The sequence below is a fragment of the Lissotriton vulgaris genome, chromosome 8 (assembly GCF_964263255.1).
Source record: "Lissotriton vulgaris chromosome 8, aLisVul1.2, whole genome shotgun sequence".
NCBI lineage: Eukaryota > Metazoa > Chordata > Amphibia > Caudata > Salamandridae > Lissotriton > Lissotriton vulgaris.
Window position 1 is genome coordinate 1,537,234,985 of NC_141696.1, and position 13,288 is coordinate 1,537,248,272.

General features: G+C 47.9%; 1 protein-coding gene across 1 annotated transcript in view; it reads left to right on the forward strand.

Annotated features, from left to right (window-relative positions):
- LOC147700311 (uncharacterized) overlaps window positions 1–12,884 on the forward strand; it is a 382,768-nt gene extending 369,884 nt beyond the window's left edge. The window contains 1 exon segment of the mRNA XM_086936303.1: window positions 12,219–12,884. Coding sequence (XP_086792429.1) covers window positions 12,219–12,884 — 666 coding nt within the window.
- The last annotated feature ends 404 nt before the right edge of the window (window positions 12,885–13,288 follow it).

The following is a 13,288-nucleotide window of genomic DNA, read 5'->3' on the forward strand; positions in this document are numbered from 1 at the left end:
AATAGACACCACATACTCTGCCTAGGTGAGACCTAAAGAGGATTGTTGTCTTGTTCCATTCCTCCATCTGTATATGCATCTATAGTTGTATGCATTTAATAAAACGTTGGAAAATTTAATAAGCAAAATATTTTATAAATTTCGACTGATTTGGGTTCTTTTAAAGAATAGATATTGAGATGACTGACATTAAACTTGCATTTATGTATGTGTAGTGATTTGAAGTGCTTTTTTCCCCCTCATTTTTATTTGATTATTGTGTTCTATATTACACTCAGAAAAAATATTTGCAAATGTTTGTGTAGTGTTTTTATGCGTTTTGCATATAAACACCGACAAAAGCCCTTAGTGGAAAATGTGTGCCCAGGGGGTGATGAGCATGTGTTAGGCTCATCTCACTATGCATCCCTTATTCACAAAGGAAAGCACGGAGTTGTGAACATGGCACACAACCTTTTCCCTTGCAGCAGCTCTCACTTGGTGTTGGTGAATGTGCAAAGCTGTCAGGAATTCCTCCCCTCGTCCTGCCTTCGCCGTTAAAATGCACCGCTGGCAGAGCGGACTACGAATCCCAGGAGGCCTAGCACGGCGAGATTACGCAACAACCATAGCACGTGTTGCAGACACGAAGGTCCGCCTATATAAGGCGGAAGTGGAAAGGACGCTGTGTCGGATATTCAGAATCCCAAGCCGACGCATCCTGAAGCCGAGCGCTCCGTGAGCAGTGACCAGTGTACCAAGCCTTGATCTTTGGAAGAACGGAGGTAGGAAGCCCCGTGTCTCAGTTACTAAGGAACAGTGGTATACAGCGCGCAAGCGTTCTCTGTCTCGGACGAGTCAGCGAGGCTCGCTCAGGATCCCGAGTTGAGGCTGGTTGGAGCGGCTGCTCCCAGCCCGGTCCCAGGGTCTTATCGAAGACCAAGTAACGGCGGTTGGTGTGAGCCGTGGCTCCCAGCCCCCGTCCTTGTACTAGTCAGGGGTTAGTGTTGAGACGCACTCCAGGAGGAGTTTGCCGCGTCTCCACGGTCCTAGTATCTAGAGGTAGGTCAGATCGAGCGGCTGCTCTCGACCACCTCTCGCTTTTGGTTCTTGGGTGTTAGCAGCAAGAAACGCCTGAATCAAGATACGGGTAGAGCGGCTGCTCCCCGTATCCCCTAGGAAGGAGTGATAGAGAACCCGGCTGGGCGACTCCCACCTTCCAGACATCTGCTCACCCAACGGTAGAGTCCATACCCCTCACAGCTATCGAACGGCATTGTCGGCCGCTTTTAGCACAGTGCCCTCCGTTGGCGTACAACGGGACCGTTGTACTTGCGGAGGACGGTACATAACACCAGCGCTGTGATTGGGGTAACGCATACAGAACTGGTGCATCCTACTTATTGTTTCTGTTTGTATTCTCCTTGTTACTTTACCTTACCCAATAAATCCTTAAACTTACAAGAAGTGGTCTTGTGTTCAGTGGGTGTCTGTCCCCGATCCCGGGAACGCCAGGTCGTTACAGAATATCCGACCTCTTTTTCCATAACTATCCCCCGGTCGGGTGACAGACATGGCCACATTGGAGAATGTATTAGCAGCGTTGGGTACAATACAGGTTGAACTAGCAGCATCGAGGCAGGAATCTGCAGATGTAAGGGCACGACTTGACGCTATGCAGAGAGACCCTCTGACACCTGGTCCTGCCCCCACAACCGCTGCCCCTGCGGTTGTGGTTGAGATGCCCGTCACAGTACCATTGGCTGCACCGGAAAGGTATAGCGGAGACCCCAACACCGTACAGGTGTTCCTCACGCAGATAGCTCTGCATCTATCCTGCAAACCAAGGGCTTTTCCTACAAGCCAAACCAGGGTGGCGTTTCTATTGTCATATTTGGCCGGTGACGCGGCGCATTGGGTGGTTCCCTTGGTGAGCAGGGACGACCCCATATTGTGTGACTGGGGAGCCTTTCGTGAGGAATTTCTTCGAGTATTCGATCGAAGGGCAGACTCATATACGGCGGACCGCGAGATTCTGGAACTGAAACAAGGCAATAACGACTTGTTGCAATACCTCAATGCATTTCGCCGGCTGGTGGCTGAAACAAAGTGGCCTGTTGCCAAACAAACAGCGTTGTTTCACCAAGGACTGTGCGATTAGCTCAAGGATGTGGTGGCTCAGATCGATCCCCAGCCCAAAACGTGTGAGGGTCTCATCAGTCTGGTCCTGCGTTTTGACCACCGGCTGGGCGAGAGAAAAGGGGACCATAAGAAGAAAGGCAAGGCGTTGCCTTCTTATATCTCCATGGGGAGCCCCAAAGCCAGCTCCGCTGCCAAGTCTGAGCCCATGGATATCGGAGCTATAAGATCCAGTCTTACTTCAGCAGAGAAAGAGTCACACAGGAAACAGGGTCTTTGCCTGTATTGCGGCAAGAAAAGACACTACGTCCGTGAGTGACCTGCCAAACCTAAGACCAGTAGATACCGGAGCCCCAGGCCTGTGACGGCTGTGATGGACTCCAGCAATACGGAAGGGGCCTCTTGGAGTCATAATTACATTCCTTCCATGTCAAATTCCGACCAAAGAGGAAAACAACATTTGTTCATCACGGTGCACGTCGGGGTTCAGGATCAATGGCTTCCCGTGGTGGCCATGGTGGATTCAGGGGCCACAGGCCTCTTCATGGACTACAATGAGGCACAGAGACTGGGGATCACTCTCATTCCCAAAAGAAAGCCGAAAGACGTCTATGCAGTGGACGGAAGACGTCTGGTGACAGGACCCATCGGACATCATACGGGTGAAATGCCGGTAAGGTTCGGCAGATGGCATGCTGAAACCATCGATTTTAGCATTATCAGAACACCGCAGTATGGAGTCATATTGGGACTACCATGGCTCCAAAAACACAACCCGTCGGTGGATTGGACAACGCATCAAATCGAAATGTCCTCACCGTATTGCATGCAACGATGCAGGGTGCGACAAGAAATGCATGACACCCCACGGACCGGAAGTCACACAGTGGCCACTGCAGCCGAGAAAGCGGTGACACTTCCTAGCGTATATCAAGAATACGAGGACGTTTTTGATGAAGTAAAGGCGGAGGTGCTCCCGCCCCATAGGGTTTACGATTGCCAGATCGACCTGGTACCAGGTGCAAGCGTCCCCAGCAGCAGGCTGTATGCCCTCACCGAGCCCGAAAACCTACATCTGCGTTCGTATCTGGACAAACTCCTGGAGTTAGGGTTCATCAGGCCATCCAAGTCACCGGCAGCATCGCCCCTCTTTTTTATTCCCAAGACCAACGGCGAATTGAGGGCGTGCGTGGACTTCAGGGCCTTGAACGCTATTACCATCAAAAACCGGTATCCCCTTCCCCTCATCAGCGTTCTCCTGGAACAGGTACAGAAAGCTAAGGTGTACACCAAGCTGGATCCTAAGGGGGCTTACCACCTTGTGCGCATGAGGGACGGCGACGAGTGGAAGACGGCCTTCAAGACCCGGTTCGGCCTTTTTGAGTACCTCGTCATGCCGTTCGGGCTTTGCAACGCCCCCGCTGCCTTCCAGTTCTTCTTGAATGAGGTGTTCCGGGATGTGTTGGATGTTTACGTCGTCGTATACATCGATGATATCCTCATATACTCCAACACAGAAGAGGACCATGTGCGGCACGTCTCAGCAGTCCTGCAGAAACTAAGAGAGAACATGCTATACTGTAAACTCAGTAAATGCGACTTCCACGTCTCCTCTGTGGAGTTCCTTGGGGTGATGCTGAGCCCAAGAGGACAAGAAATGGCGGAGCGAAAGATCAGAGCTGTGGAAGAATGGCCGGTGCCACGGAACGTGAAGGACGTCCAGAGTTTCATAGGCTTCGCCAATTTCTACAGGCGGTTCATCGAGGGGTTTTCCGGATTGGTCGCCCCAATCACTCAGCTACTACGGAAAAATCAGAAGTTCGAGTGGAACGGGGATGCGCAGAACGCATTCGAGGCATTGAAGAAGGCCTTCGGAACTGCCCCGGTGTTGGCTCACCCTGATCCGGAGCTTCCCTATGTGGTGGAGGCGGACGCCTCTGACGTGGCTCTGGGTGCCATACTGTCACAAAGAAATTCCGGGACAGGCATACTCCACCCAGTGGCCTACATGTCACGGACACTCAATGATGCGGAGCGCAACTACCATATTGCAGAGAAAGAACTTCTGGCGATCAAGGATGCGTTCACTGAGTGGAGACATCTGTTGATGGGGGCTAGACACGTCGTCACTGTGTATACAGACCACCGGAACCTACAGTTCATGACCGCAACTCGACACCTTTCTCCTAGGCAGTTGCGGTGGATGATCTTTTTCTATGGATTCCATTTTCACATCACCTACAGGCCTGGAACAGAGAACAGGAAAGCGGACGCATTGTCACGACAATCGGACACCAGAGAGACAGCACCCATCACAGAACACTCTATCGTTCCACCGCATGTGGTAGTGGGGGTGATTCAGCCCGATACGTTCCTCAGAGACATCCAGAGGGGGATTCGCACCTTCGCGTGGCAGAGGTGGCTCCGTAGTCACGGAGAGTGGAGAGTGTCTGATGGCATACCCATAAGGGGCCGCTGCCTGCTGTTACCCACGCCTCGGCTACAGAAACAGGCCTATGAGTGGTGTCACGTATCCCCGTGTGCGGGTCATCTGGGATTTGAGAAAACAGTGGCATATGTGGGTCGTCACTTTTGGTGGCCGGCCATGAGAGCGGATGTACGAAGGTGGGGTGCGGCATGTTCTGTATGTGCTGCCATGAAAACGGACCACAGCCGGACGCAAGGGCTTCTCCAACCTTTACCCACGCCCACCAGGCCGTGGGAGAACATCTCACTCGATTTCATAGTGGGTCTACCTATGGATCAGGGGAAAACGGCGATATTGGTGGTGGTGGACTACCTCACCAAGATGGGACACTTCATTGCTTGCCACCAAGTCCCATCGGCGGGCGAATTGGCGTCGATGCTACTTCAGAACATAGTGAGGCTACATGGCCTGCCCAAGGTGATCGTTTCCGACAGGGGTTCGCAGTTTACCGCCCAATTCTGGAAAACCTGGTGTTCGGCGTTGCACGTCAGATCGGCCCTATCTACGAGCTATCACCCCCAGACGGACGGGCAAACGGAACGTCTGAACCAGTCCCTCAAGCAATACCTGCGCTGTTTTGTCGATCAAGGGAAGGAGGAATGGGTGGACTTGCTATGGATTGCGGAGATCGCCTACAATAACGCCACGCATTGTTCCACAAAAACCTCTCCCTTCTACGACAACTACGGACATCACCCACAGTTTTTGCCCTTTGTCCATCCAATCAGGGAGAGTAACCCACCAGCCACGGCCGAAAGAGTGGCTCACATCAAGAACACGCTGGTGAAATCTCGTGCGTTTCTGGAGGATGCGAAGGTGAGATACAAGACTTTCGCGGATCGACGGAGAAGACCTGGGCCAGTATACAAAGTGGGTGACTACGTCTGGATCTCTACACGGAACATCAGGTTTCGGAAAAGTAGCATGTTCCATCCCAAATTCATGGGCCCATACCGAATCACCGAATGCCTCGGCCCGGTGAATGTGAGGGTGTGCTTGCCCCAGTCCTTACGGATCCATCCGGTGTTCCACGTGTCTTTATTAAAGCCCTCATCCTCGCCCAAGCGGGTAACGCCGGTGCCTGTGATGGTGGATTCGGAGGTAGAGTACGAGGTGGCAGGTATTCTGGACTCCAAATGGCGACGGGGCAAATTGTGGTACCTAGTGGATTGGAAGGGGTACGGCCCGGAAGAGCAGTCATGGAAGCCGGCTGCAGAGGTTCACGCGCCCCGCTTGGTGTCGGCTTTCCATCGCAAATTTCCTTCTTGTGCTGGCCCTGATGGGCGGTGAGATGGAAGGGGGATGTACTGTCAGGAATTCCTCCCCTCGTCCTGCCTTCGCCGTTAAAATGCCCCGCTGGCAGAGCGGACTACAAATCCCAGGAGGCCTAGCACGGCGAGATTACGCAACAACCATAGCACGTGTTGCAGACACGAAGGTCCGCCTATTCAAGGCGGAAGTGGAAAGGACGCTGTGTCGGATATACAGAATCCCAAGCCGACGCATCCTGAAGCCGAGCGCTCCGTGAGCAGTGACCAGTGTACCAAGCCTTGATCTTCGGAAGAAAGGAGGTAGGAAGCCCCGTGTCTCAGTTACTAAGGAACAGTGGTATACAGCGCGCAAGCGTTCTCTGTCTCGGACGAGTCAGCGAGGCTCGCTCAGGATCCCGAGTTGAGGCTGGTTGGAGCGGCTGCTCCCAGCCCGGTCCCAGGGTCTTATCGAAGACCAAGTAAAGGCGGTTGGTGTGAGCCGTGGCTCCCAGCCCCCGTCCTTGTACTAGTCAGGGATTAGTGTTGAGACGCACTCCAGGAGGAGTTTGCCGCGTCTCCACGGTCCTAGTATCTAGAGGTAGGTCAGATCGAGTGGCTGCTCTCGACCACCTCTCGCTTTTGGTTCTTGGGTGTTAGCATCAAGAAACGCCTGAATCGAGATACAGGTAGAGCGGCTGCTCCCCGTATCCCCTAGGAAGGAGTGGTAGAGAACCCGGCTGGGCGACTCCCACCTTCCAGACGTCTGCTCACCCAACGGTAGAGTCCATACCCCTCACAGCTATCGAACGGCATTGTCGGCCGCTTTTAGCACAGTGCCCTCCGTTGGCGTACAACGGGACCGTTGTACTTGCGGAGGACGGTACATAACACCAGCGCTGTGATTGGGGTAACGTATACAGAACTGGTGCATCCTACTTATCGTTTCTGTTTGTATTCTCCTTGTTACTTTACCTTACCCAATAAATCCTTAAACTTACAAGAAGTGGTCTTGTGTTCAGTGGGTGTCTGTCCCCGATCCCGGGAACGCCAGGTCGTTACAAAAGCCTGCAGCACAGTTATGTGTACCTGACTTGCAGGAGCACTGCAGTACTCTGATATATATTCCTAAGTTAGGGGACAGAATGCCATTGACCCTAGTCCCATGACCTGAACTGAACATGCTTCTCTGTGGGCTATGTGATGCCTTGGTGATGCCTAATGATATTGATAGAACCCGCACGTGAGCTCACGTAGCCAATGGAAGCCAGTAATGATAAAATAATGGATGCAATAGAAATACAGCAAGGAGTATCACAATTGATTAGGACTAGTACTAAAGTTCTCAGTAATAGCATGTTACGGAATTCAAGCTGAAAGCGCACTGACTGTTCAGGATAAATTCTGCAATTTTATGATCATAGATTCACCCCAAATAAATCAGATAATCAACATAATAGTGTGTATGAATACAGTACATTTATAATGGGTACTAATAACTGCATTCTCTTCTGGCCTCACAGACCAGTTAAGGCCTCTAGTCTGTGAGTCCTACCTGGGGCTGATTGACTCCTGTTTGTGTGTGTGAATACTTACATGCATGTTGAGGTTATTGTGCCATATGTCTAAAAATCGTGGGCTGGAAAGGCCATTCGCAGGGTGAGTAGAGTCCATGAAGTGAAAGATGAATGTTGCACATAACTTTGGTTCCCCTTCAGGTTGTCTTTGTCAACCCGTCTTCCGCTTCCCATAATCCTTAACTCAGAAAATCCGTAGATATTGAGAAGGGCTGACACCCATTTTCTGCTTGGTCAAATGATGTACCAGCCACATTACCAAGCTCCACTTTTCCTGTGTGCTGTGCCTGCATAATCAATGGAAGCTATGCTTACTGGGAATGTTTGGCTCTTGACTCACCATACATCCACTGTCCATTCATTCCGGTTATCTGATGAAGCCATGCATGTGATTATATTGCATGCCTTAACAATGCAGTCTTTACTCCGACCGCCCCTTTACCATGCATGCCTTTACAACTAATTTAGTTGTAAAGACATGATTGGTAAAGGCATACATACACCTCAGTCCGCCTCTGAGTCCTAAACCCGGTCCCCACCCCAGCAAATGACCCGTCCTAGCCCTAAAAACTACCCTGACCCACCATAAACACTAAAACCCACCCCTAAAAACTACTCTGACCCCTAGAAATTGCCCAATCCCCCCACTATCTCGTCCTGAGTCCTAAAACCCTGCCCACAGCCATAACAACTAAACCAGTGCTCCACCTTGAACCCTAAAACCAGTCCCCTGCACTAAAAACTACCAGCCCTACTTATGAAGCCACATCCCGGTCCTTCCTGTTACTCCTTCCAATTTCCTGCCCATCCGCTCTGAATCTAGAGTACTGACTGACTTTACCACGCACATGCGTGGTAAAGGCATGCGCGTGGTAAAGGCAAACGTGGTAACGCTTGCGGGATAACGAAATGCTTGGTTCCGCCATGTTTTAAATGCTGTTTCCCAATAAGTCCTCACCCAACTCCTTCAGTATAGATGCTGGGATGAAAAAACACAATGGTGCGCTGTCATTTGCTATGAGTTCTAAATTTGAAAGGAGATTGTCAAGGGAGTAACAGATGTGAATAATAGATCATGAGTTTCTATCGAACGTCTGTGTGTGGGAGTATGTATGTATGTGGTGTTTGAATAGCAGGGACCTAGCTAAAATGCAGTTGAGCACTATACAGGCCGGTGCGGCTCTAGGCTCATGGCAGCCCTGGGCAGGGAGCGTAGGTTGGGGGCCCCCGGAAGAGAAGGTCCGGGTGAGGCGGAGTCCCCGGAGCTCAGAGAAGCACCGGCACAAATTTGTGGCGGCCCCTGGGGTTTGGCGGCCCTGTGCAGGTGCACAGCTTGCACATGCCTAAGGCCGCCCCTGATACAGGGCCGAAGACAAGCATACATTTAATGACCAAAAGCTGGTTGGTTTGTGGACTGTGAATGAATTGTGATACAGTGTTCTTCAAAGAGGTGCCTGTTAACCCTTTCCTAAATTGAAGCAGCATTGGGGCATTCCTATCGGATACAGGGATGTTGTTCCAGATCCTGGGTGGATAGATGGAAAAGGTTGTCTGCCTTGTTTTTTCTTGTTTACACTTCTTAGTCTGCAGTCTGATCGTGTCCTGGCTTTGTAAATGATTTGTTTTAAAGATGATGTGGGCCTGTAAGGAGAGCCAGTGGAGTTTCAACAGGAAGAGGGTAATGTATTGGGTATTTGATATCACAGATGTTTATTACATATTATTTTTACCTTGGCAAAGTAATTAAGAAGGTCTAGAAGGTGGATTACAAATTCCTGTATGAAATGTTTTAGAAGTGGTACATGAAATGCTGGTTGTATTTGCCACATCCTCGAAAATGCTAATTTTACTGCTTAGGGAATAATTATCTTGATCATACAAATGTACACATATGGCTGGGTTTGAATTTTGCTTTTACAAATGATCAAGCCCTATTGTGCTTTTTGGTTAACTTAACGGGTGATGTAGCATCTGGGGCAATGCCTATAATAGCCAATCCTCAGCATCCACTGATGGCTTCATTTGCTGCATTGAAAAAATATTTCGGTCTAACATATCAACTAGGGGTGGGAAAAGTTATTGTAATTTACGTTTGCAAAATTATGGCAAAATGTTTGATGTAGCAAACTCTCAAAATGTTACCCATGACAAGTTACCAAGGGACAATCTACTGGCTATACTGTAGATGGAAAACATCCTTGCTAGTGGTTCCAAACAATAGATGTGAAGAGCTTATTTCTGTTGACCCAGGGCCAACTTATCATGTTTGCTTGAAGGTTGTTACTCCCATTGAACTCTACTGGTATCTGGCTCCAGTGTCAGATGGAGCTTAGAGCCAAAGATGGCTCTTCCTTTCTATGCTTTGTTTTCTTACTACAAACACAAGCCACTGTAGAGAGGAAACTGATCCCAATGTCTCAATAGATGTAGCCCTTCCTCAAATGAGAAATGCATAGTTCATAGAATCTTGTGTAGTGGGTGAGAGCCTGAGAGGAGATCGCCTGCAGCAGTTGTGAAGGTCCCTTATCATGAAAGGCATCTAATTGACTGTCAGGCAATGGTTCATCTGCAAATGCAGTTTTCCTGGAGCCCTGTGGGGTCTGGGCAATGAGGAGGAGGTTTTAAGGTAAATCACTAGTTGGAAACTATAGGTGTGTATATCGCCTAACATGGCAAACACGATTGTGCACATGGCCATCATATTGCAACTAAGGAAACTACTAGGCAACCTGGCAGATGTGGATTGATAAACAGTTGTCAAAGGCATTTTCAAGATCCAGAAGCCTCATCCAGTGACCTAGGTGTCTCTGAGACAGTGGTTTCTTTCTTTATCTTGAAATATTGATAAAAGGCCCACCCATTCATCGCTTAAGGTTTATCGCTGGTCATCTACATGTATTTCATAAAACCTGAATTTCTTTACACTGGGTAGGAACATTTCCATTTTTCTGTTGGTGTTGGGAGTCACTAGACTTACTGTCTCCATGTGACCCACAGGCAGGATCACAAGGGACAAGGTAGTGGGATGTAGCACCAGAAAGCAACCAAAAATTAAATTCAACTGTGAGTAGCGCCAGAAAAGTAAAGCAAGAGAGCCCATTCTATCGGTTATGAAATCATAGTGATTGACCCACTTTATGGGACTCTGCCCTAAGGCATGGGTGACACGAGAACACATTTCACTCTAGGGCTGTAAGGGAAGCTGTCATTTAGACTCCTGTGGATGGGCTGCCAGCAAGGATGGTCGGTTATATTTTTCCTGGCACGGCAGACTTTGCTAGGGAAAAACAGTGGTGATAGCCCAGCCTCCATAGGACTGGACTGCTGCACTGTGACAGATCAAACCAACAGGTCAAGGATTTGTATCGCTGGAGTCAGCTGAGGGTCACTGTCAAATGTCAAAAACATAATGACTCCTTTGCTTCTGAATGAGGTGGGCAGCTGCTCGTTTGGCTGGGAGAGAACTCTGCTAATTCATGGCAGTGGTTCTACCTGGCTAAATTTGAGATGATCTCAGTGTCTTGTTTGTACTGGATGATCATAGTTATAGCCCTGGAATGTATCAATGCAAATGTGTGATCCACTTGATTCCTGTTCAGTTCCAGAAAGACACTCCTGTCTCTTGGATGGATCAATTCTTTGAAACGTTCTCCTTGCAGAGTTCTTCTAGCTGATTGTTCTTGGTCAGGGAGTCCGCTCCAATCCCTTCAAATATCTCTACTGCTCAATCTTCTATTTGTCCCAGCAGACAGATTCTTCTATAGTCAAGGGGTTGGTTCCACCCTTGAAAGTGGACAGAAGCAGCAAGGCCTTATCTCCTATAATTTATCTCTATGCACTGGAGCAAGCAGTGTCTGTGTCAAAGGAGTGCAAGTTACTGATTCAAACAGGCCCTAGTTTATTCTCCTTTGCTTGCACTGCTGAGAAGCAAGGGCCACTGGTTTTGTTATTAAAATTCAAACAAGCTGTTTTCAAACATTTGTAAGGGAGCAACTGGTGTCTTCTTATCAAAGGTTTTCTGGATTTACATTGACTGATACCAGCTATGTACTGCAGGGTAGCAGAACAGTGAAAAGGAGTTTCAAGTACAGTGCAAGGCAGAAATTGGTTTGTAAAGGAGCAGTTGTATTCACTCCAGTCCACCAGGTATCATGCAGTGCTGCAGAAACCAGATTAATACAGGTTGTCACTTTTTGAGTAGAAATACGATAGCCTGAAGTAAATGACCCTTCTGCCAGGCACATAGTTTCCCATTTGGATTCCATTCAACCAGGACAGTATTGGTGCAGCACTTCACCTGCAGAGACTTGTGTGTAGTTTGTAAACTTCACAGAAAGTATTGAACACTTCTTGTGGTCTCACAGATTGTTGAAACCACAGAGCATTGCAAATGGGCAGGTTAGCACCGTTTTCAAGGCCATGGGAAGATTTGGGGTACAATTTAATTGCAGGTAATATAGTGTCAGCAATTCTCTTTTCCATTTAACCTCAGACTTTTTCTCTTTTCTGTTTTTACTTTATAATCATTTACCATATATGATGTTTTGCTTCTCTTTTCACTTTCTAGTGTGTAAACCTGAGACGTCTGAGAAAGAGCCCCAAATATTTTCATTAATAAAATACAACAGAGTCTGCAAGACTGAGAGGTGCTTCACATACACTGAGTGTGAGAAGAGTTTTAACAAAAAGGCACTTCTTGTGGCGCATGAAAGAACTCATTTTGAACCCATACCTTACATTATGAGTGAGTGTGAAAAGAGCTTTTCTGAAATGTCAAATCGTCCAAAGCACCGAATGTTACATACAGAAGCGAGGCCCTTTCACTGCATTATGTGTGATAAAACCTTTCCTCAAAAGGATGAACTTTTAAACCACCAAAAAATCCACACAGGGATGAGGTTGTATCATTGCACAGAGTGTGATAAAAGATTTACTCGAAAGCATAATCTTTCAGAACATCAAAGGATACACACTGGAGAGAAGCCCTATTACTGTGCTGAGTGTGGAAAAAGCTTTGCTAATAGTTCAAATCTTAGAATGCATAAAATAATCCACACAGGAGAGAAGCCCCATCACTGTGCTGAGTGTGGAAAAAGCTTTGCTAATAGCTCAAATTTTAGAAAGCATAAAAGAATCCACACAGGAGAGAAGCCTTATACCTGCACTGATTGTGAGAAAAGCTTTCTTCTCAAGCACAATCTTCTCATCCACCAAAGAACGCACACAGGAGAGAGGCCCTTTACCTGCACAGAATGCGAGAAAAGCTTTAATCATAAGTCAAATCTTCGATCACATCAAAGAATCCACGCAGGGTTGAAGCCCCATCATTGCACTATGTGTGAAAAGAGCTTTACTATCAAAGGAAACCTTATAAGGCACTTAACAACACACAGAAAAAGAACAAATGACTGCACTGAGAGTGAAATAAGCTTTCTCAAATGTCAGACCTTTTAATGCACAAAGGATGTGTTCATTTCTATGCATTATACGTGAGAAAAAATGTACCCAAAAATCACCAACTGATACAGAGAAAAGTGACACAAGCAAGAGTGAGTCCCTCTCACCTCACTGCACTGAAATTAGACTAATATGCAAGTCATGCTTACTCTAACACCTGAAAATAAAAAATGGCCCAGGCCTTTACTGTGTAGTGATGGTATGTTTCATATTTCACCAATATATCTAGGCAGGAATACATCTTTTCTCTTTCAGTAGGTTAAACAAATGCTCTATTAAATCATCATTTTAACAATTCAGAAAATTCCAGCCAGATAGGAAGCTTTTTTATGTGAAAATAAACATATCAAGAAAACCTTTCTACTACTCTAGCTCATTCACTTAGGAAAACAAAGACAACA